This window comes from Uranotaenia lowii, chromosome 3 (assembly GCF_029784155.1).
Source record: "Uranotaenia lowii strain MFRU-FL chromosome 3, ASM2978415v1, whole genome shotgun sequence".
Classification (NCBI taxonomy): domain Eukaryota; kingdom Metazoa; phylum Arthropoda; class Insecta; order Diptera; family Culicidae; genus Uranotaenia; species Uranotaenia lowii.
In genome coordinates this window covers 20,039,281-20,064,638 of record NC_073693.1, presented here as the reverse complement: position 1 = coordinate 20,064,638, position 25,358 = coordinate 20,039,281, and the positions used below count along the sequence as shown (strand labels likewise).

Here is a 25,358-nt window from a genome sequence, read left to right as displayed (position 1 = left end):
GCTTTATGTAGGGTAACGGACTTATTTTCGACCAATGGACTTATTTTGGATACCCTTGTCTTGCTCTCTTTCAAAGCCTCAAATCATGAACAAATTTATTACAAACATTTTTAGTGCCCGGGCTTAAACTGTATTTGTTAAAAAATGTCATGATAAGTTCCTTTATAAAAGAGCTAGACAAGGTGGTCCAACATAAGTCCATTAACCTATACCTATGTTTTACTGATTTCAAGAACCTAAAGGGTGATATGGTCAAAATTTGGTCAAGGGAAAACGCGTGTAAATCGGTGAAATCGTTTATTTAAAAAATCAAATTAAATTTCTTTTTCCAGCTTAATTAGTTTAAAATTCAGGAAAAATATTCAGTTAGGCTTCCGCTTTTCCAAATCCGAATTACCGGGTCTTAAGCTTAACCCCTGCCATCAGATTTTGTACAGCCACCTTGTCCTCCTTCTTCGCCGCAGAAAACCAGTTTGCCTTGAACTGCTGCTGGTCCTTAGCAGTATTTTGGTCTTCTTTAGGTTTCGCTTGACAATAGCCCAGTATTTCTCAACTGGGCGGAGCTGTTGGGAGGGTTCTTGTCCTTGGGAACCACCTGCACGTTGTTGGCGGCGTACCACTCCATGGCCTTTTTACCGTAATGGCAAGATGCCAAATCCGGCCAAAACAGTACGGAGCAACCGTGTTTCTTCTGGAAAGGCAGCAGACGTTTATTCAAACATTTTATTCACGTAAATTTCTTGGTTTCTGCTTTTCAAGCCACAGGTACAGATGCCAAACCAGATATTTCTTCGCGAACTTCGACAGTTTCATGTGCTTGAAAATATCTGCTACCTTTCCCCTTCCTTATCGCGCTTTGACCGTCGTATTTTGTTTATCATCGCGATTTGGAGTCATTACCTTCTTGTAAGTCGATAGTCCGGCTCGTTTTTTGGCTCGATGTACGGTTGTAGACGATACACCCAGCTTATTTGCGGCATCTTGGAGAGAGAGGTTAGAGTTTCGCTTGAAACTACCGGCAACTCTCTTTATCGTCTCAGCGGCTTCCGGTTTTAGATTTCCCTCCGATCCAGACTTCCTGGCTGTCGACAAACGTTCCCCAAACACTTTAATTACATTTGTAACGGTTGATTTGGCAACTTTTAGCGATTTTGCCAGCTTTGCGTGCGAGTAGCTCGGATTTTCGCGATGCGTGAGCAAAATTTTGATACGCTGCTTTTCTTCCTTGGACGGCATTTTGACAACTGAAGAGTGAATTCCAAAATCAAAATAGGAGCAACATTTTACACACGCACACACCTTCAAAATGTGGGGTGTTCAGGTTTTTCAAATGCAAAATTGAAAGAAATACGTCAAGTTGATATTGACCAAATTTTGACCGTATCACCCTTTACACTATGAACATCAGATATCATCAGAATTGAGAGTAGTATAATCGTTTTTTTAAATTTCAGACACTTTACCACCTTTGTGGCCAAAAAGGTTTCTTTTTGAAAAATTATATTCATGTGTGTGTTGAGTTTCTTGTTTCGAAACAGTAAAAAAAATCAGAATTTACACAAAAAGTATCAACGTGACAAAAATAACAAAAAAAAAATTAAATTAAAAACAAATTAAAAAATTTGAAAATTATCCAAAAGTCACAAGAATTACAAAATTAATAAAAGTAAAAAAAAAATTAGAAATAAACAAAAATTTATAACAAAAAAAACATTAAAATGCACAAGAGACATTTCTATCCTTTTTGTCGATAGTTTGTCATTTTCGTCATTTTAGACACAATTTCTAGAAAGCAACAAAAATAACGAAAAATTCTAATAAAAAAAAAATAGAAACAAAAAACAGAAATTATATTAATTACAAAAATAACGATAATCTGTCCGTGATTATTAAAATTGGCAAACATTATTCAATTGAAAAATTTACAGAAATAACAAAAACCAATTGGTTACTCAAGTCACTATTTAAAAAAAAATGTATAAAAATTAGTCAAGTACATAAAGTATCTTATTTTTTTTTGATTTTTTTTTATTTTACTCTACAGGTCGGACTTGATTATCCATTGATTCGATTAATCGTGACTCGATTACATATTCGTATTTTAAGTAACTCAATTTCATTAATAAAAACGTGTTTTTCTTAACGTTCGTTTGTTGTCTTTTTCAATGAAGCTCTATGCCAGGTTGCTTCGGTATTTTTAATTATCTTAAATTAAAATAACTAAAATAAAGTGAAGTTTAGCCTTTTAGCTTTCAATATATTGTGTTTAAATAGTTAACTTTTTCGGATTTTAAATGAAAGATTACGAGCTTATACATTAAAATGTGGAATTCAGTTAGGGAATATGAATTGGTGCATGCATTATTTAAGATACAAAATTTTGAAACTTTTTTCAAATGTAAATTGTTTCAAAAGGTTTAAATAACAGGTTTGCAGTTTTTTCTCAATTAAATTTAAAAAAAGAACTCAAACCTTAAATATTTCTAATATTTATCCGAGTTTTCCTATTTTTCAATATTTATTCCTTTTAAAAAAATTTCTTGAATTTCTCAGGTCCTTATGTAAATTTTTTTTGGGTTCCTGTAATTAAAAGATAGGTACCTACGAAGATAAGTTCATCAAACAAGTTGTTCAGCAAAAAAATCGTTTTAAAAATTTATAAATGAGCTTGGTTCCATAATAAAAAAAAAATTATGATTTCTTAAAGATTTTTTTTTTTATGAATTTTCACGTAATAACCTAAATGATGAGATTTAATCATGAAAACAAAACATTAAAATTTGCTTAATAATAATAAAATTAATTTTACTAAAAAATTTCTTACAATATGGGTGAGTTTTGAATTAAAAAAAAAATTAAAACCTCAGGACTTGAAAATTAAAAAATAATGACTGAAATTGACTCAGTATGAGCCATATATCATGCATTCTACTATATTTTTTTCGTTAGCCAGGAGCTTTTGAATCTTCATGGAAAGAACCCGTTTAACTGACAAATTGACCATTTAAACCTCTAGTTGTAATTTTTGAAGTTCCTATTGATGTGGTAACTAATGTTTTCCCTAATTTGATTTAAAAGTAACTTTTTATGTCTCATGGTAGCTTTAGTATGTCATTATTGTTTTTGCCATTTTTCTCATGTTTATCATTTTGAAATTTTGTTGTTACTTTGATATTTTTTAATTTTTTTTCATTGTTGTTACAAATTTTAAAATTGACTTAAACTCAAAACATAGAGACATAAAAAATAACAATTAAAAAAAATTAAAATAACAAAAACAAAATTAAACATCATGAAGCTACAACAATAAGAAACACAATAGACATTACAAACAATTTCAAAATTACAAATAATTTTTTGGTTATTTTTGTCATTTTTGTTATTATTTTCGTTTTCGTTTTGGTTTATGTTATATTATTTAATAATGTTATTTTTATTGTAGATTTTTTGTCAGGTTTGTTATTTTGCCATTTTTATTTAATATTTGTCGTTATGCTTGTCATGACATTAATTTTAGTCGATCATTTAAATTTAAATTATTTTTAAAAGTTTTTGTTATTTTTTTCATCATTTTTATTTTATTTTGTCGTGTCCGTCGTTTGGTTTCAAAATTGGGGTGTTAAGTACTGAATGATTTGATTATGCAACCGATATTTTGAAACTTGAAGTTCATAATCTTTTTTCGATCGACAGCAAGTATTGAACAGAAAACAAACTATCAAACCGAAAGTATCCAGACGTGACAAGATATTTAAGTCATGTTTGACTGAATCATTCTTGATAAGATTTAACGGTCTCAAGTAAGATAAAGTCTTAAAATTAGCGGTACATTTTGGTTCGGTTTCATTTTCAATTTTCACTGGCAGTCACTGACTATAAGTGACTGACTGTAGTGACTATCATCTTTCCTGGCGCAAAACTTTGCGAACCATCACCTTCTCTAAGTTTTTTTTCCTGCTAGAACGTTCTGCGACAGTTAACCATCAACTTAAAACTGACGCTTTGGAGAGTAATGCCGCCTAACTTTAGGAGCGAACTTCAACCGCAACTCACTCACTCAAGTTTGCGTTTACATTTGTCCAATGCAGAAGCATTTCCTTAATTTTCTCACGGTCAATATCAAGGCATCCAATCCACTACTGCCTGGTGAACTACAAGTGTCACTCATGTCATTGTCTTTTGGCCTATTGGTATTTCTACTACTAATCATCGAAGCTAGGGTGAGACCATTTTGTATTTTGACGCGAACTTAAAGTTTTATCGTCAAATTTCGAATTTTGGCATTTGGTGAGAATAAACAATTTATACTTTGAAAATTATCCGTTTCAACCGAAAACGGTTTATCCGACGGTGCAACATTTGAAAAAAATCCGAAACTTTACAAAAAATATGATCTAATCTGGCATACCCCAATCCAATGTGACTCCCTGTTGACTATAGGCATTTGGGTGTGGATTTTATAAACCGGCGCATATATGTGAACAATTCGAGCTCCTAATTAGCATATCTATCGGCTTTAGCTTAAAAACGCGTTAAGGCGTCCCTCCTAGGTCGTCGCTCATTTTGGAGGCAACTTTTATTTCTGGTGCCGTGAGATTCGCCAGCATGCCGGTTGGGTGAAAATGTTATTCGAAGGTAAAATGCCGCTCCATCGCATCATGATGCCTTAATATCTCGCGGAGATATTTAGATAGAGTTGTTCCAGGGGTCAAGTTCGAGATGTTTGGTTGTCTGGCAAAGTATGATGATCGATTTGTTGTTTTTCCTTTGAGCTCTACGGAACACTTGTAAACGGTGTTGAAAAAGTCATGCAACCGATAAATGTTTGCTTCGAAGGTTGACTAGCATTTCGATTGGAAGGTTCCTTGGCATTGATCATTGGCTTCGATTAAAATTCTTCATGAACGAAGCTATCTGTTTCATACATGTTTTTTATCCAATGGGGTTTCCTTAAGTTTTAACAAAACAGATGTTGAGATAAAATTGATTCTTGAAGAAGGATAACTTCCGTTAAATGGTTAGCACAGTCATTAATTATCATGTAAAATAATATAATAAACCACAAAATACCATCCATCAGAATTACCATTACAATCTATAGTCGCTTTGATGCGGTTGACCTTTAAATCGATGTCCAACAATATTTCTCCTGAGATGTTTCTGAACGTCAAAAAAACAAGCATGTAGAGAAGAAACATGGTATCAAGTGACATTAACTGTAGATTGAAGATCAGCCTTCAGCGCATCGACTTGCCTATTCGTTGAAGTTGTAGAGTCTGGTGTAGTCTTATGATACCTATCGAGGTGTCACTGGTGAGGCACTGTCTTCCTATAGGTATGGACGAAATTGACAGAACAAGAAGAAGATGCTTCCGGATGGAGGACATCCGGATCGTTTCCTCAATGAACAGAACACTCACATGGTAGCCAGGGCAGATTGATGTTGTCCATCCGGGCCCAGCTAAGGGCATCCAACGGACCGGCACTGGTCGGATCGATCGAATGGATGGCGCTCCAAACCACCAACAATGATGCAGCGAGGAAGCCCAACATCGTTGCGGCCGTTCTGAAATAGATGAAGAGATAAAGTTGGAAGATGATTAATGATCTAAAATGTACACAAAGATGGTGCGAACTAGTCTTTGGAAATGAATCGTAAATCGACAGAATCTTGTATAACACGATCTCTCGTTTATCTTTCTTTTTATTTTTATTCTGTACTCTTACTACATAATAAATAGATATATAGTTCAAGAATGGCAAAAAGAGAAACACGGAATAAATAAAAAGGTAAAATTTACCGAGATAGCAAGGTGAACTCTCGTGAAAGCCAAAAAGGTAACTTCTACCTCTTCGAGGTGAAACTCACCTCACAGCGAGGTAAAAGTTACCTGAGCTGAGGTTGGAAAAAAGGTACAATTCACCGAGAAAAAAGGTGAATCCAAATAAGGTAAATCTTACCTCGTAGCGAGGCGAGGTTGACCTGGATTGAGCTAAAAAGAACGGTAAAATTTATCTCGAAAAAAAGTATGTATTTGCCGAACCCGTTCATTGAAGTTAAGCTGTTTTGTCGTTCAGAAAAAAAGTTTTGCTTCGTGCCCAATATGTGAAAATCGGAACAGAATGGTAAGTTTTTTTTTTTCTTAGATATCATTTAGTTGTGCTGGTTCTCGTCATAATACTTTGCTTTTGTTTCAGTCGGCCCACATAGCTTCGAGATGTATTCCACGTCATCATCCAGATATTATTCCGGAACAGCCGGACCTGATCGGATTAGTCGAACTAAGAAGGGCATGAAAGTATTAACGCAATGCAGGAGGATTCAGTGGTCATTATGGCGCGGAAGAAGGCGAGCCGAATTGCCACGAGCCTGACGAAGCGAGCCGAATTGCCACGAGCCTGACGAAGGACCTGCACAACAAAATACGGTGGTCAAATCGTGCACAAAAGATATGGACTGTTTGTGGGGGGATATTTTGAAAAGTTTCGTAATAGACAGCAGAACTAACTCTTTAGTGGTCACCTAGAAGGTCACCAGAAACTTTTCGTTGACAAGTCTTGCCTGTAAATAAATGAAAAATTTAATGTGTAGTACTTAAAGTGACTAACGATCTATGAAAACGGCAAATTCCGATTCTTTGCAGTTTCCATCCATGATTTCAAAAGTTATTCACAAAACAAAGTGTGGCTTTTTTTTAATACACTCCTTACTTATTCCAGCTCGAGAATAGCTAAAACAATTGCTAGTGCCACGCCACCTAATACCTAGTTGATACTTATGATATCAAATCTGCTGTTATGTTCTGATTTCGATTCTGGTACGATTCATGCCTGATATGATACTTCTCCCTCCTTCTAATGGAGAGATAAAGGAGGGGGTCTCCAATACAATTTATTGAAACACTCGGAACACACTGGAAAAAAATTTCCGCAAATTTAGAAGAATTTCTGACAAAGTGCGTTGACAGAAAAAATGATGATCTGGAAAATAACCTCGTGTAACCGGTTACTACATTACTAAACTAAACACTATTTTCAAATTACACATTTGATTTGACACATTAAATGCGACAGAAACAAAGAAATTGTGCGTGCCCGGTTATTAGGAACGACCACTTTTGAAACCCCCTCCCCCTTCCAGTAAGAGGGAGGGGTCTCAAACTGTAATCAGAACCTTACCCGGCCTCAAAAGCACCCACCTTCAAAGTTTCAAGCAAATGGGTTCAGCAGTTTCCGAGTCTATAGGAAACAGACAGACAGACAGAAATCCAATTATACCTATATATTAGGGTTGCCATCCGTCCCGTAAAAGCGGGACATGTCCCGCTTTTTTAGAAAATGTCCTGCTGTCCCGCTTTTTTCTCAAAATGTCCCGCTTTTTCCTGAGAAAACTTTTGTGGTAGACTCAACCTTCTCCGATTCTACCACTTCAAAATAGTTGGCCCGTGCCTCTTATAACATCTCTCCTCGATCATTTTCAACTGCTGTCATTTTCTTCTAATCTTTTTTATCCATTTATGATTTTCAAAACTAGAAATTTTTCTTACTTGAAGAACATGACATTCACCGATAAGGCTGTAAAAATTAAATTGGCAACACTTTTATGACGTTTTACTGACTTCTATCGGAAATACCTAAATTTAGCTTCAGCGGGCGAATCCGTGCAATTTTATTCGAAAACCATCAAGGCATCTGATGGTAAAATTTTCAACACAAAAGACGGGCAGTATGCGAGCAAATTTGGTCCAAACCACGAAATTATTCAATGAAAATCAAATAGAATCCACTTGAAAATATACTTTTACATCAAAACCTAACAGCAGATTTTATATCGTGTTTTAGGCTTCCGAAAAAACAGTTCATGATTATTTAGGTTAAACTTGCTCAAAAAAAAGAATAGTTTTGGACGCAGAAATAAAAAATCATAATGACTCTATTTAAGTTTTTTTTGTTCAATTTTGGAAAGCAAGTGAATAAAACTGTGCTATATCCAGGCTTTTTCTACGAAATCCGGGCAACCGGGCCTCTCCTAAATCTTGTATCAAATATCCGGGAAAGTCCGGGTAAGACCGGGCAATCTTACTTTGAGTACGTTCTAGCGATGTTAATGTTTTTTCTATTGAAGAAAATATTCTTTAAGTTGCTTCCAAATGATGATGGTTTAAGCGATGTTAATGTTTTTTCTATTGAAGAAAATATTCTTTAAGTTGCTTCCAAATGATGATGGTTTAAGATTTTTCTCCGAAATCCAAGAAGAATCCCTTGAATGTAAAGCTTAAGGAAAAAGTCAAATTCCGGATAAAATCCGGAGAAAATTGACTACCGAGCTAAAAAAATCTATTTTCAACCAAACAATGAAATAATGGACGAGTTAAATCTAAAAAAACCGGGTAGGTGATAAAAACGGCTGTTCGAATATATAAAAACATTCTTCAAATTTGAGATTGCAAATTACTCTGAACTACAATATTTTTGACTCCATTCATTTATCCATATTGTGTTACTTTCTATGAACTATTTTAGTTGAAGAAACATATACATAATTATGGGAATGGTCATAAAAATGAGGTTAAATGTCCTGCTTTTTTTCTGAAAGTATCTGGTAAGCCTACTATATATAGACAGATTGGAACAAACTTTTGCTCATGTTGTGGCGCTCCTGGTGGACGGATTTGGAAGTTCTTGGCGCCCACGTTTCCGGAGTTTTCAGCTTCATGTATGTATTATTGACATTCCGCAAATCGACGGTACTTTATAAATAATCAACAGAGAAGCCGAAAGAAGAGAAAAAATGTGCACAGTTATTTGAAAAATACATTGTGGTTTGCATCTAAACTAGCTTAACAGCTAAATTTGCACGGAAATACCGTATGGCGATGGCGCGTTATCAAACGTTATAAGGAAACATTAACGAAGATTCGGAAGCTCAAGCCAATTGTCGATGATGCACATTGTACCGTGAGGAGAATTCGACTCGGGTAAGGAATCAAGCCGTTTCGAGCAAGCAAACAGTCAAATCGAACCATAAAACAGAATAGTGCGGCCAAAAGCTGTGGCAAAAACAACGAATGTTTTCATTACAAGTAAGACAATGACGTCGGAACTATACCAAAAAGAGTGTCTCCAAAAACCAATTTCGCCGTTTATTCGATCTCACGGTCATCCCGTAATGTTTTCGCAAGTTTTGCAAGCTATCATTACAGCAAAGACGTTCAAGAATGGTACACACAGAAAGGGGTCCAGTTTGTTCTGAAAAACCTAAACCAGTGGTTTTCAAACTTTTTTCACTCACCGCCCCTTTTTGCAAAATCTTCGAGCTCAACGCCCCCCAGGTCAAACTTTTAGAAAATCTTAAAAAAAATAAAAATATTTTTTTTAGAATTTTATTTACATATGGGAGAGTGGGGAATCATGGGCCACTTTTTTTCTTTGTTGCATAACTTTCTCATTTTAAAAGATAAAATGAAAATAAAAAATGGTTTGCTTTTCTACATTTTTAAGGTATTATTAGTCATTTTTCTTTAATTTTTAATAAGTTATTTTCCCCAAGCTCTGACTGTTTCAAAAAAGCAATATTTTTTCGATTTTGAAAAATGGTGGGGAATCGTGGGCCACCATATCTAAATTGACCAAATAACATGCAAAGTTTATGAATTGACCCAAAACTGAAATTTAAAAATTCATTTCGTTATTTTAAAGCAATTTCAGATGAAGAAATAAGAAAGAGACATGTGTATGATCGAATAGATTCAAAAAACTTGCTTAGCGAAATTATTTATAAAAAATGGACAAAATATTTTTCAAAACTCTTCATTTTGCATAAGAAAACTTAATAAATAGTAATAACGTATTTTTAGTTTTAAATGTGTATAAAAACATAAAATTATAGGTGGCCCAAGATGAGTGGCCCACGATTCCCCACAAGCCATGATTTACAAATTGGTTGCGTTTGTGTGACTTATTGATGTTTCATCAAAAATTCCTTATCCACGTGAAAGAACATGATAAAACTAAGATCATACGCCTATGAGCATATTTTTGTTATGAACTTTAGGTTCCCCATCGAAGCAAATAGCTTGTGCTTTTTTAATTATTTAAGTAAATTTTTCTAACTTTTTAAAGCTTGATAAATAAAAGAAGAATATGATGCGTATTTTAGTCAACAACATATAGAAAATTTTGCTTACGCAAAGCGACGACGATAACAGTTGGTTTGAGATTTTTTATCTCATCACACATCTGAGATATTCAAAGTGGCCCACGTTACCCCACTCTCCCCTACTATTTTGTTCGAAAGGAAAATGCAAATTTTCAAAATATATATGGAAAATGACCAAACATATCAACTTAAAAGGGTGTTATCTCGAACTTAGCTTTTATACACTTAGACCTTTTGGCTCCAAGAGCCTCATATTCCTTCAAACCCAGTAAAAACATAACTCTTAACCATTAATTTGCATTATTTAATACAAACCTGGTGAAAAAACGTAAAAAAATAGTATTTTTTTTTGTATCTGAATTTGTGTCCTGTTCAAAGTTATTATTTTTAGAATAACCCGAAATAATCTTCTAAAACAAGATCAACATATGGAGCGAATAAAAAATCTGTGACAATTTAAAAAATTCTTAGATACATTTAAAAAAATATATTGAGATACTGGAACAAAAATTTGCTCGCAGCTCTGCGAAATTAAATATATTTTAGTCTTGAACCTGATGTTCTGTTCTGCAACGTAATTTCATTGTTTTGCATTGAACTTACTCGTTGTTATTCCAAATCTACAGTTGCGTTCAAAAAAGAATGAAATCGCATGAAGCTGCGCACCCACTTCCAACTTTGACAAGCTGCCATTTCTCTCTCGGTTTATATTTTTCCACGAAAATTTCACACAATCTAGTTCAACTATCCAACTAACACTCCACAAAATTTGAAGTCTTTTCAATAACGAGAAACAAAGATACAGCTTTTCCTGTAAAAAAGGGAAATTTGGAATTGCTTCACTAAATTTGCTGTATCTTAGAGAATTTTCACTGAAAAATCTTGAAATTTGGCCCAAAGATGTAAAAATGTTTGATCTAATATCAGGCCAAGTTTTGTTAAAATCGATGAACGTGATCAAAAATGGTGCCGGATTGAAAATGAGGTTCATTATCGCCCAGCAGACGATTTCATTCTTTTTTGGACGGATGTTTGTATGGAAAACATTGTAATCCATGTATTCTTGCTTTTTCTTTCACAAAACCAAAAGTTATCACAAATAATGTTGTAAATTGCTAAAAACTTCATTCGTACTTTGTTTCGAAAGAAAAAATGTTTAACAGGGTTCAAAATAAGAAAAACAGAGTTTCAGAAATGACCTGCTAATTATACCGATGAACAAATTTGTTCCAAAATTAAAGCGAATATTCTATTCGCTCTTTTGTTTCAATACCAGCTCTGTTGGAACAGTTTCTATTTCTAAACAAAGCAAGGATGAAGTTCCTATCAATTTATAACACTCTTTGTAATAAATATTGGTTTTGTGGAAGAAAAAACCAAGAATACATAGATTACGAAGTTTTCCATACAAACATCCGTCCAAAAAAGAATGAAATCGTCTACTAGGCGATAATGAACCTCATCTACAACCTGGCACCATTTTTGATCACGTTCATCGATTTTAACAAAACTTGGCCTGATATTAGATCAAACATTTTTACATCTTTGGGCCAAATTTCAAGATTTTTCAGTGAAAATTCTTAAAGATACAGCAAATTTAGTGAAGCAATTCCAAATTTCCCTTTTTTACGGGAAAAGCTGTATCTTTGTTTCTCGTTATTGAAAAGACTTCAAATTTTGTGGAGTGTTAGTTGGATAGTTGAACTAGATTGTGTGAAATTTTCGTGGGAAAATATAAATCGAGAGAGAAATGGCAGCTTGTCAAAGTTGGAAGTGGGTGCGCAGCTTCATGCGATTTCATTCTTTTTTGAACGCAACTGTACGTTGTTTCGTGATTTGTCAAAATGTGAATTACAGCCTCACCGCCCCCCTGAGTCCTTTCAACGCCCCCCATATTTCAAAATTGAGCACACCGCCCCCATGGAAGCTCTCAACGCCCCCAAGGGGGCGGTAGGGACCACTTTGAAAACCACTAACCTAAACCCACTCTACTGTCCCCAGTTCCGCCCTATTGTGAAATACTGGAGGAATTTTTATGAATTAGAATTTCGGAAATTTTTTGTATCTGAAATCTTAATTCCTAATTATTCCTATTGTAGGTACATATTTAGTTCAATGATTCTTATAAATTGTCTTTATACGTCATGTTGAATTTTGCTCGTGTGATATCTGAATTAAATTTCGCAGTCATCTGGATTGTAAATGATAGCTCTAAAAGCTCTCATTAGGTTGCATCACAGCTCCTCAAGATGCATGAAAATGGAAGAAAATTTTCATTTCGGCTGATATCTCATAGAGAAAGTTATTCACAGTTATCTAACTAATAGTATTGCAGCTTACACGTTTTACTCATAGTAAATCCAATTTGCACGCATCTGAAGCAGAAAATGTAATCTATGCATAATCAGCAGAAGAGAAAAATCGCAAACTAGGAAGTACAAACGAACGCTGTTTTCCACGCAGATTGAGAAGGTACACACGAACTTACATTGTATTCGACCCTCAGGAAGACCTCACAACGTGTAGGTACTGAATGGGTGGGTAGAGCGTTTGCATTTCGAAACATTGCACTGGCACAGTGAGTTAAAGTTTCATAATTTGCCTAACTGGCCCAGCAAACAGCAGCTGTAGAGGTAGGTGTGTCAATATGTCAGTAGAGCTCGCAGAGCCACAAATTCGAGTGAGGAAGTAAACAAATGGATGTTTAATATTTTTTTATTGTATTTACTCTCGCTAATGTTGGCGACCGTAAAAGTTTTTTTGCCTCCTTGAACTGGGGGTGGTAACTACGAAAAAAAAACAAAGAAAAATGCAAAAAAAATTAAACAGTTTTGTACAGACGACGACGGCCATTGCATTGGGCAACATGCGCTGCGTTTGGGTGGTATTTCATCGACTAACATACCGACCAAGATTCACAAACATTCACTACCTGTGTTACTACCGCGTCGAAATCAGGTAAGCAATCATAACTCATTGATGGTGAGAAAAGAAAAAAAGAAGAAGAGGAAAAAAAACATTAACCTACAGACTCGATAGCAGGCACAATGTCAGGTTTAAACAAATGGCCACCGCACTACTGACTTATCGTTCGGTTTCGTGGAGGGTAGAAGAGCTCAATTAGTAGCTGAATGAGCTTCCATAACTCTTTGCCGGCCACTTGCGATAGGAAAGGAAGTAAAGTAATTATAATTCACGACACCGGTTGTTGGTTTTTTTGCTCAGTCGTGGTCGTAAAGTTAAAGTAACCCCCGTACGAGACGCTTCTAGAGCTTCAGTCCAAGAGATGATTTAATTAATTGATCATTCAATGGGTCACCTTCCGGGAATGCCATGAATGCTGCTTGTTGCGTACGCTCGGCTTGGGAGACACGGATGTGCTCTGAGGATGGGTTATTGAAGCTCGCTTCATAGTCATAATATGATGAGATATGAAAATATTAAATATAACGATGTCGTTATAATTAACTATGGGAAGTGTACGGCTAGAAAACAATATTTCTTGTTAATTTCCCTGTAATATAAGTGGATACTTAGGACACTTAGGTATGGGAGAGTGGGGAATCATGGGCCACTTTTTTTCGTTGTTCCATAACACCTTTATTATAAAAGATAAAATTAAAATTAAAAATGGTATAGTTTTCTACATTTTCAAGGTATCATAAGGTATTTTTAATAAGTTATCCTCCCCAAATTCTGACTGTTTTAAAAAAAGCAATATTTTTTGAATTTTGAAAAATGGTTAGGAATCGTGGGCCACCAAATCCAAATTGACCAAATAACATGCAATATTTATGAGTTGACCCAAAACTGTGATTTCCTAATTCATTTCATATTTTTAAAGCAATTTCAGATGATGAAATAAAAAAGAGAGCGGTGTATGATCGCATTGATTCCAAAACCTGGCTCGCGGACGTTTTGGCAAAATTTCTTATATAGGTTGGACAAAATATTTTCATAACTCTTCATTTGGCATAAGAATACTTTACAGATAGGTAAAACGTATTTTGAGTTCTGAATGTGTATAAAATCATAAAAATATAGGTGATTCAAGATGTGTGGCCCACGATTCCCCACAAGCTATGATTTGCAAATTGGTTGCGTTTGTGTGACTTATAGATGTTTCATCAAAAATTCCTTTCCATATGAAAGATCATGACAAAACTAAGATCATAAGGGTAAGAGCATATTTTTGTTATACACTTTAGGTTCTCCATTGATGAAATTAGCGGGTGTTTTTTTAATTATGTAAGTAAATATTTCTATCTTTTTTTAGCTTGATAAATAAAAGAAGCATGTGATTCGTATTTCAGTCAACAACATATAGGAACATATGCTCACGCAAAGCGACGACGATGACAGTTGGTTTGAGATTTTTATCTCAACACACATCTGAGATATTAAAAGTTGCCCACGTTTCCCCATGGCCCACGATACCCCACTCTCCCCTACTTATTTGTATTTGAATCCGGGCACTATACCATGGTACTTGTGCGCAGGCCGTTGAAACCTTTTTATTACATTGGCGTAGCATCAATTATTTATGGTTGAGAAAAAAATTAGGATTGAATTAGTATTTTGTTGCATCCAAGAAGTACTCTGTTAGGGAGATAAAACAATTTCCGAATACGTTATCCAAAAATAAGGGGAAAATTATGCTGCTCGCGAAATGTAAGTTCTCATGGATGTATCCCAAAAGGTCGCTGCAAAATTCTACATATGTCTCCCACATGTTCTTCAAATACCATACGGGCACCAAGTATCAGTGTTAATTATGAATTGAAATTTATTTGGGAAAGTATTGGTCCCATTTTCAAGCTTTATAGCCAATATTATTCGACTGTTAGATTCAAATGGTTAAATAGATACGATACGATCTCTCAAATTGCAGAATCAGCCATATTGATCGCTTAGTTGCGTTTGTTTACTTTTAATGCATAGAACATCTGAGATCTAAGCTTCCGTTTTCACTCTTGCACATTGCTAATTTTTTTTTCCTTTACTATTTATTGGCTTTACCTCTAATTACATAACCGGCCAAGTGTTATTAAAAAAAAAAGTTTTTAAACATCTATGTTACATGTTACAATAAAATCGGCTATCACTTTATATAAACCAAAGTCTTTGTGTTTCAGAATAATTTCTAAATCCGGAACCATTCGTTTGTGAATTAAGCTTCTTCAAAGTGGTCTACGATGTGTTTCATACTAATTTGGAAACAAAGGTTACAAGCTTGACTACGACCCAAATTCACCGCGCTCTCCCCGCCTACTTACTGTAAAAGTCAGACAATTTTGTTTGCTAAGGTTTGAAATACTTTTATCATGGTGGTAAATTAATGGATTTGATGTAAATTTCTTAACTGTCCGAAAAAAAATAAACCTGTGCGAAATTTCAACTTAGGAGGATTTAATTTAAAGCTTACTCTATGTTTGGGCCCTCCAAATAAGGGATGAATCATCCGCGAGGATGAAATTACCGGAAAAAAGAAAACAACAACAACAGGGCCCTCTAAAATCATCTAGGAGTAGGGTTGTCAAACGGTTTCCCAAAAAATCGGGAAATTTCGAGAAAAAGCGAGACACATCCAAAAGAAGCGGGACATCTTTAAAAACTCTAAGAAAACGTTTTTTGGGTCAAAAACGATATAGTGGGGCTTATTCTGCGTCGTATTCTGAGTCGATATGGGGTCATATTTAAATTTTTCACACCCTGGGATCTAAAAAGTTTTGTTTTGGTTAAAAACTCATTCACGGCAGAATTTTCAAGTACCGTTTACATGAGTATATTTAAACTTTTAGGTTTGTATGGTAAAATTCAATGTTTTGTTTTGACAAATCAATATAATTTTTCTTTTCTCTGTGGAACCGAGCTTGCTAACGAGTTTTGTTTTAAGTTCTTTAAAGGAAATTTTCCGCTGAAAAACTTTGTCTAAGACCATACCTTCATATCTTATCAGGCAAAAACGTTATAAGCTGTTTTTCTAACATTGAAATATCCAGAGCCCGGTTCAATTTTACTCAGACATCGCGTTTTGTATTACGCAGCCATTGCTTGATCTAAAATGACTCAGTTTTTGCGAGTAACGGCTACTTAGACGACACGAAAATTGGCACTCAGCAAAAATCGGTCAAAAACTGTTCCGTACTCATTCACGAATTTCTGCCTCGCGAAAAGGGCAGATAGTCAGATCTTAGTAAAAACCGTTTAGTCAGAACTGAATAGGTGCGGTTTTAGAGAAACTGAGCTACTAGTGACTTAGAACTGAGTAGCTGAAAGTTAGATCAAGTTCACTGGTGTTGGGAAAAAGTGGTAGAAATTTTGTCACTTTTTGCACATTTTGAAAACATTGCCATGCAAAAACATTTTCAAGACCTGTGGCCTTCAAGTTTTTCTACAACACGTGTTGTATTTTCGCATGCTGTGATGCAAAAATAGCAATATTTCAATCACATACGGCTGAAATAGAAACAGTGATGTAAAAAAATACAACGCTCCAAGATCTTGAAAACATTTTTGCATGGTAAAATTTTCAAAATGTCAAAATTTCTACCACTTTTTCCCAACACCAGTGAACTTGCTCTTAGCGAGTATGTCTTTTGGCATTGAATAACAATCAATTCAACTGACATCACTGCTGGAGCCTAGCGAGGTAAATATGGGTCGATTAACGCATTGACTGGCCTCACTGTTTTGACACTTCGCAGTTCCTGTTTTGATCAGGGGGATGGCATCCCTATCCTTCGTCATTAAATTTGACAACTATCAATATTCGGACCCAACGATTTTTTGGGCCCCAAAAAAACCTGACATTTGACTGTCAAGCACCCGAAATAAATGTCAATCCTAGAGAATTCATTGCACACTAACACAACAATCTTTCTGTTTCCTCATTGGTTGAATTTTTTAGTTTTTCAACTCTGTACTACTATAAGAGAAAAACATCATAAACGTCTCTCCCGATTTCCCGATAGATAGAAAAAAATTCTTTCTCGGTTATCATCCCCCTGGTTTTGATTCCTTATTTTGAAATTCTGACTGCTGAGGAAACAAAGCAAACATCTGGGTTTTCATTTAATTTGCACTGACACATTTTTAGCAATATTCCTCAGCTCAATTTTGGGATGAAAAAACTTTGAAAAGAAAATTAGACGTTTGAAAATAAGATATTTTAGTTTCAATAAAATATTTTAGAATAAATTCATTTCTTAACTATCCGACGTGACTTTTATACCCCGGAAATTCATATCATCACAGGGCCGTAGGATGAACTGCCTCAATGGGGGGGTTTGGTGACAAAAATTTACCTAGAACATTTTGGCTTGAAAGATGCATACATAAAGAATAGTAAAAAAAGTGATACTGAAAGTATCTCATCATTCGGGTTTAAGTTCTTATATATTAATAGTTATTCATTTCAAATCATTACTTTCGAAAATAAGTCCTAAAAGTGATAAGTTTTTTTTGAATTTTTAAAAAATGAATGAGGGATCTTGAAGGCTTTATTGAAAAAAGAAACTTATTTGGGGTTCAAAAAAGATTTATTTTTGTCTCTTGTAACCTCGATACATTCAGATTTTAGTTTATTTTTTTTCTTGAAGTAGGGGAGATGAGGGCATAACGAGCACCCGAGGCATAATGAGAACTACGCTTTTCTACGAAAGTGCGTATTTTCTTAAATAAATTTTCATGAGGATTTGTTTCGTACTTCCTATAGTATTAACTTTTCACAAAAAAAGGAATCTCCTTATCATCTTTACAGAGATATTTAAAAAAAACTAGCTTGGTTCTCAAGTTACGAAAATATTATAATTTTTGAGCACCACGAAATAAGCTCTTATGATCTTAAAATAACCTTGATCTATAATGTACGCACTGCAACATAATGTACACATTGTTTCTCAATTTTTACCATCAAAAAATTTTTGATTTTTCACTTTTATCAATTTTAAAACACGTTTTTACTTAAATTTGTTGACTAGGGGCATATAGAGCACCATATTATCGAGGCATAATGAGCATTTTCTGCCGTAGAATCTAACAGCGAATTAAAATTGATTTATAGCGCCACACCTTGACTAGTTTTCATCCGACAATTTAGCCTATTGGTAAGGTGTCGGAGAGGTAATCAAAAGACTAGAGTTAGATTTCTGTTCGAGGTGATTTTTTTCCATTCACAATTCATGATCGATTTTTTTATTGTTACATTATACGGCTAGTAGCATCATCCTCCGAACAAAGCACTTAATGTATGAGCGTGCGTGAATTGTTTGTATTCTACAAACAGACCTAGATTATTTTGTTATTGCTTTGTTTGATGAATCTACGACTCACCTGACTTCATCGAATTGAATTCGCTGCTACATTCCCCGGCAAAAACGCACATCTTGCTCTGATCCTAATGGTGCCCATACTGCCTCAGGGGGGGTTCTCATTATGCCTCCACAGTGGCTGGTTTTCAGGTTTTGGCAAAAATTTTTAAAATGCATTTTTTAACGTTTTCATCTAGTTTTTCACGTTTCAGCTTGTTAGGGAATAGGCTTTTCAATTGTCTGAACACGAAACAATAATGTAACCTCCATATTATAGCTATTTTCTATTGTTAAATAACCGTTTTCCTTAAGGTGGCCATTATGCCCCCATCTCCCCTATCTACAATATAAATAATATTAAACAACAAACAAATAAAATATATTTGCTGTACCCGAAGATGAAATACAAGATTTTTTAATCAACGTTGAATTGTCATTAATAATTTAATTCATTATTGAAATCCTGTGGAAAATTGAAACTTAGATTTTACAAGTAATACAATTTAGAAAATGAGTTTAGATCTTATTTTATAGCAGTGGTTTTTACCTGTTTTGTGTTTTGCTTTGAGACATTTTAATTTTTAAATTTCCGGATCTGAATTCTGCATTTTGAACCTGAATACAAATTTTCAATTCCTATCCTGACTGAAAATTCCGAATTATGAAACTCTTATATTTCATTCCTGGATCGCCATTATGGAATTTTGAAAGTTTTAATACGGCATAAGAATTAAGAGTAAAAATTTTAAATCCAAATTTTAAAAACGGTTTTTATTATTTCTTAAAATTCCGGAATGATGCCTTTCGAACATGTCAAATGAATCTTATTTTAGTTTTGAATGCAAAACCAAGTTTCAGATCAGGATCAATAACTATAAACTGGATTCAGATTCCATAATTCCATCTGAGTTTAGAGAAGAACGTTTTGCCTGACATTTTTGGACCCACAGGGGGCGGGGAGGGGGGTTGGGGTTTAACTCCAAAAACCATTGGTTTTTAGAACGTCCTCGTAGAACGTAGAATAGTGTCGTCGTACAAGTAGGTATGTGTATTCGTTTACAACTTCCGTTCAAAATTACACAAGAAGCATCCGGAGACTTCTTAACTATCCGACGTGATTTCTAGAAACCCGCAGGAAAATTAAAAATGAAACGAATGAGTCACGTATAGAGGCAATGTGTCGTCTTCATTTCTGCAATAGACGAAAATGACCCCAAATCGACTCAGTCTATAGTTTAGTTAAAAGTACCTAATTCAAACGAAAGGAAACTGAAAAAGAATAACGTTCAACTACTAAAACTTATGCGTCCCAGATTTTTTACCTTTAGAGTTCTAGAAGGGTCAATTTTTTGCTAAGCAGCACAATTCGCAATCATATCAATTTCTTGTCAATATAATTCTATTGCAAAAATCTTGCGTTAATAAACTTAAAGTGTAGCTGCAATTTAAGTTTATTTTTTCAATTCAGGCCATTTTATCTGAGTCTGCAATATTATTATTATTGAAAAAGTTTTATAATTCTACAAATGTTTATCCACGAATTGGCACAAATTCGAGTCTTTCAAAACACTGACTGATGATGAAACAAACGACCACCTTTAAGCGAGTTTGTTCCACATGGTAGAGATAAAACTTATCAGAGGTACATTGACTTCTGTATATTCAAACACGGCCAAATATTGGGACCACTATGCAAATATGGTCAAAGTTCAAGTTTTTAAGTAGTTAGATTTTGAAATGGTCATTACACAGGCAAATGGCAAACTTATCTGTTCTACTTTAGTTTATCAGCGGATAACACCGAACGGCCTCCTTTTTAATGCATACAAGTTTCCTTGAGTTACATTGGCGATGCCAGAACGATGCCAACAATAATCTGATAATCAGTGAAAAGTTAAGTAGCTCCTGCAGTGAGCTTGTCTTGTGCTTAGATAACATCAAGTGTCACCTGGTTGACTTTGAAAGTAATAATTTTCCACCAGCTGAAAGGTATCAATTTTCATCAACCGCCACTTAGGCATGCGCAAAATCGATCAAGGAGAACTCGCAACGAGGCAGCCAGGTGGTTGAGCGCGATTCATTAGAGAATTTGTTGAATTTTAAGTACACCGGCAGGTAAGATTAATTCTTTGCTCTCTCTACATCTAATTAAATGAAAGGCAAATAAATGAAGCGATGAATCCGAAAACTTTGAATTTGAAATGTACCGACTTGGTCAACTGGTCACTTCAACTGGACAGGGTGCCATTAATTTGAAACCGGCAAACAATCTTGTGTTAGAATTTGGTACGGACATAAATTCACCGGGGTGCACTTCGAAAAAGATTAATCGCTAGTGGAGGTTCGTCGCTTGTCATCGCGCAACAGGCCAAGTCTTTTGTTTTTGCATCGCAAACCGCACCATGTGTCTTACTTATGTCTTGTTTTGCAGTTGTTGTTGTTCCCGGCCATAAATCTCCGTGCTTCAGTTGACACAGTTACATAAAATTGTCATTTCACAGTCGGTCACATCGCGGCGAATTCTTGGGACCTTTCCTCATACTAGGTACTTCTGACATATGCGGAACGCATGACGTGATTTGGTCGCGTGCTTGCTTGTTTGCATACCTTGGTTTATGGGGGTGCCTTGGTATCTGTCAGATCAATTGTTTTTAGTTTTAATTTTTTCGAACATTTTGTAGCTTGTAAAAATATTACAAATTTAACTGAATTCATGTAGATATTTGATGATTTTTTCGTTTTTTATTACTGTTTTTTTTTGAAAATTATGTAGATAAATTGTCATCTCATCAACAGACACCCTACTTCTTACCCTGCAATGTACTAAAAAAACAACACCAAGAACAGTGGACATTTGAATCTTGTGTAAACAACACATGATGGCGCTGTCTATACAAATGTCACTGTTATGATCACGATTTTAACAGCTCCCTTCCTTTTTCTCTCGCTCTGCTTCGAGAATTCGAGGACAGGTGCCACCCCAACTAAGATGGGATTGTGGCAGGTACTTACGAAAGCATTCAAGAAACCATTTGGGCCCATTGCAATTAGGTTTAACGTGCCCACCTATGTAGCTACAATACGGATAATAGCGAGTAGGTGTCAATTGCCGGGTAAACACGAACTGCTCTCAGTTAATTGGTCATGGTCGTTACTCTGTTGGGGCTAGGATTTTGTTTGTGTTCTTAAACTCCACCGATCGGGTTCAATAATGACAAATTTTAAATAAAAAAAACAATCATAATGATTTGGTCATCAATAACTATGTGTTCTCCAAATTTTTGAAAACGTGCCCGGTACAATGAAGGTTTAGTTACCTGTCCGATTGAAAAAAAGGTCAGTTTAATTTGTGAAACCTAATCGAACTTGTTGGTTTTTCATCCTAAGTTTAAATCTCAATAATAATTATTTCAATCTTATCATAAAATTTTTAGTTCTATCTTCGACTTTCGGCACAGAGTTGTGAACTGAAGAGTTTATCATAGTTCGTAATCATAACTGAAGTAAAAAAAAACGATTAAATAAAGTTCACAGTTGATTGTAGCCTTTATCAGAGCCTATAATTACAGTTGACACAACAAATGATACAATTCTCAATTCTGAATCATTATAAATTGATTAAAGAATTCCGAACGCAGTAAATCCATAATAAATCAATAAAGAATCTTCAATTTTAAAACAATTTGGAACCAATTGGTGGTTTGGAATCCTGGAAAATTCGGATCCTGTATGATCTCATTTCTTTGAAATGTTTTAAAATAAGTAGGGGAGATGGGGGCATAATGGCCACCTTAAGGAAAACGGTTATTTAACCATAGAAAATAGCTATAATATGGAGGTTACATTATTGTTTCGTGTTCAGACACTTGAAAAGCCCATTCACTAACGAGCTGAAACGTGAAAAACTAGATGAAAACGTTAAAAAATGCATTTTAAAAAATTTTGCCAAAAGCTGAAAACCAGCCACTGTGGAGGCATAATGAGAACCCCTCCTGAGGCAGTATGAGCACCATTAATCAGAGCAAGATGTGCGTTTTTGCCGGGGAATCTAGCAGCGAATTCAATTCGATGAAGTCAGGTGAGTCGTAGATTCATCAAACAAAGCAATAACAAAATAATCTAGGTCTGTTTGTAGAATACAAACAATTCACGCACGCTCATACATTAAGTGCTTTGTTCGGAGGATGTTGCTACTAGCCGTATAATGTACCAATAAAAAAATCGATCACGAATTGTGAATGGAAAAAAATCACCTCGAACAGAAATCTAACTCTAGTCTTTTGATTACCTCTCCGACACCTTACCAATAGGCTAAATCGTCGGATGAAAACTAGTCAAGGTGTGGCGCTATAAATCAATTTTAATTCGCTGCTAGATTCTACAGCAGAAAATGCTCATTATGCCTCGATAATATGGTGCTCTATATGCCCCTAGTCAACAAATTTAAGTAAAAACGTGTTTTAAAATTGATAAAAGTGAAAAATCAAAAATTTTATGATGGTAAAAATTGGGAAACAATGTGTACATAATGTTGCAGTGCGTACATTATAGATCAAGGTTATTTTAAGATCATAAAAGCTTATTTCGTGGTGCTCAAAAATTATAATATTTTCGTAACTTGAGAACCAAGCTAGTTTTTTTTAAATATCTCTGTAAAGATGATAAGGAGATTCCATTTTTTGTGAAAAATTAATACTATAGGAAGTACGAAACAAATCCTCATGAAAATTTATTTAAGAAAATACGCACTTTCGTAGAAAAGCGTAGTTCTCATTATGCCTCGGGTGCTCGTTATGCCCTCATCTCCCCTATAATCTAAACGTATTTTTTTTTTGGAATTACAGCATTTGGTAACTAAAAAAAAGAAAAATATTAAAAAAAGATGCTCAAACATGTGTTTCAATTTCAAAAATTAAATGTATGCTTTGGGTAACCTCTGAAGTGAAGAAAACGAGGATGGAGAAAACATAATTGCGTAAAATTAAAATCGCGAAATACGATGCGATAACGTAGGGTTCAATAATAGGTCGAATTAACTATTTATTTTGTATAATTTGTAAAGTTTGACTATTTTTGTCAATATTTTCAATTATATCATTTTGCCATTGTTAATATTTTTAGAAATTTTATTAAATTTTATATTTTTTAATTTTTGTGAATTTTGTTAACAGGGAAAATGTTATCCATTTTCTATAAATTATACAAATTCAATTAAAAAATAAAGAAAAAAAAATTAAAATGACAATACTTGCGAAAATGACAAAAATGACGAAATGGACAAAACTAACAAAGTTGACAAAAAATGTCAAAATAATGAAAAATAACGAAATCAATACTGATGTTATGAAATCGCTTGGTACATCTTTGTACCTGAAAATGATCACATTTTCATATGTGATGAAAGAAATTAGAGAAACATGAACTATCAAAGAACGGAAGAACATAAGCCGTAAATATCATGAAAATTTCGAAAAAGATACAACGGCTCACCGACAGGACTTGAACCTGCAATCTCCGCTTCGGTACAACGGCGCGTTAGCCAATTCCACCACGGTGAACGTGATGGAACCGGCGAACACGAGCAATCGAGCTCTGCCGATCAACTGCTGGACCTTCTATCGAAACACCATGTATATCCCGCATGTGATCTTTCCCTCTATTGATCTCTCTTGTTTCTCTAACCCCACCCATCGACTCGGGATTTTAGCCGAGCGAGCACATGGTCGATTGCTTCGGGTTTGCCGCAACTTACGGTCAGATGAAGAAGCAATCAGTGCCGCTCAAGGTTCCGAGCAGACCAGTTACACAGGGAGGTGTTGCTCTGTTGAAATCAATACTGATGTTATGAAATCGCTTGGTACATCTTTGTACCTGAAAATGATCACATTTTCATATGTGATGAAAGAAATTAGAGAAACATGAACTATCAAAGAACGGAAGAACATAAGCCGTAAATATCATGAAAATTTCGAAAAAGATACAACGGCTCACCGACAGGACTTGAACCTGCAATCTCCGCTTCGGTACAACGGCGCGTTAGCCAATTCCACCACGGTGAACGTGATGGAACCGGCGAACACGAGCAATCGAGCTCTGCCGATCAACTGCTTATGTTCTTCCGTTCTTTGATAGTTCATGTTTCTCTAATTTCTTTCATCACATATAAAAATGTGATCATTTTCAGGTACAAAGATGTACCAAGCGATTTCATAACATCAGTATTGATTTCAACAGAGCAACACCTCCCTGTGTAACTGGTCTGCTCGGAACCTTGAGCGGCACTGATTGCTTCTTCATCTGACCGTAAGTTGCGGCAAACCCGAAGCAATCGACCATGTGCTCGCTCGGCTAAAATCCCGAGTCGATGGGTGGGGTTAGAGAAACAAGAGAGATCAATAGAGGGAAAGATCACATGCGGGATATACATGGTGTTTCGATAGAAGGTCCAGCAGTTGATCGGCAGAGCTCGATTGCTCGTGTTCGCCGGTTCCATCACGTTCACCGTGGTGGAATTGGCTAACGCGCCGTTGTACCGAAGCGGAGATTGCAGGTTCAAGTCCTGTCGGTGAGCCGTTGTATCTTTTTCGAAATTTTCATGATATTTACGGCTTATGTTCTTCCGTTCTTTGATAGTTCATGTTTCTCTAATTTCTTTCATCACATATGAAAATGTGAAAAATAACGATACTTGAGATAAAATTTACAAAATTTTAAAATTGAAAAGATTTATGAAATTGATAAAACTGATAAAATTGATAAAATTGATGAAATTGATGAAATTGATAAAATTGATAAAAGTGATAAAATTGATAAAATTGATAAAATTGATAAAATTGATAAAATTGATAAAATTGATAAAATTGTTACAATTGATAAAATTGATATAA

General features: G+C 34.9%; 1 protein-coding gene across 4 annotated transcripts in view; it reads right to left on the bottom strand.

Annotated features, from left to right (window-relative positions):
• The window catches only part of LOC129756205 (pancreatic triacylglycerol lipase-like), a 66,793-nt gene that overhangs the window by 4,364 nt on the left and 37,071 nt on the right, over positions 1 to 25,358 (bottom strand). For all 4 annotated transcript variants that reach the window (XM_055753008.1, XM_055753010.1, XM_055753012.1 and 1 more), the window contains exon 3: positions 5,421 to 5,566. In XM_055753008.1, the coding sequence (XP_055608983.1) occupies positions 5,421 to 5,553 (133 nt within the window). In that variant the 5' untranslated portion in view covers positions 5,554 to 5,566. The remainder of the gene's footprint in view (positions 1 to 5,420; positions 5,567 to 25,358) is intronic.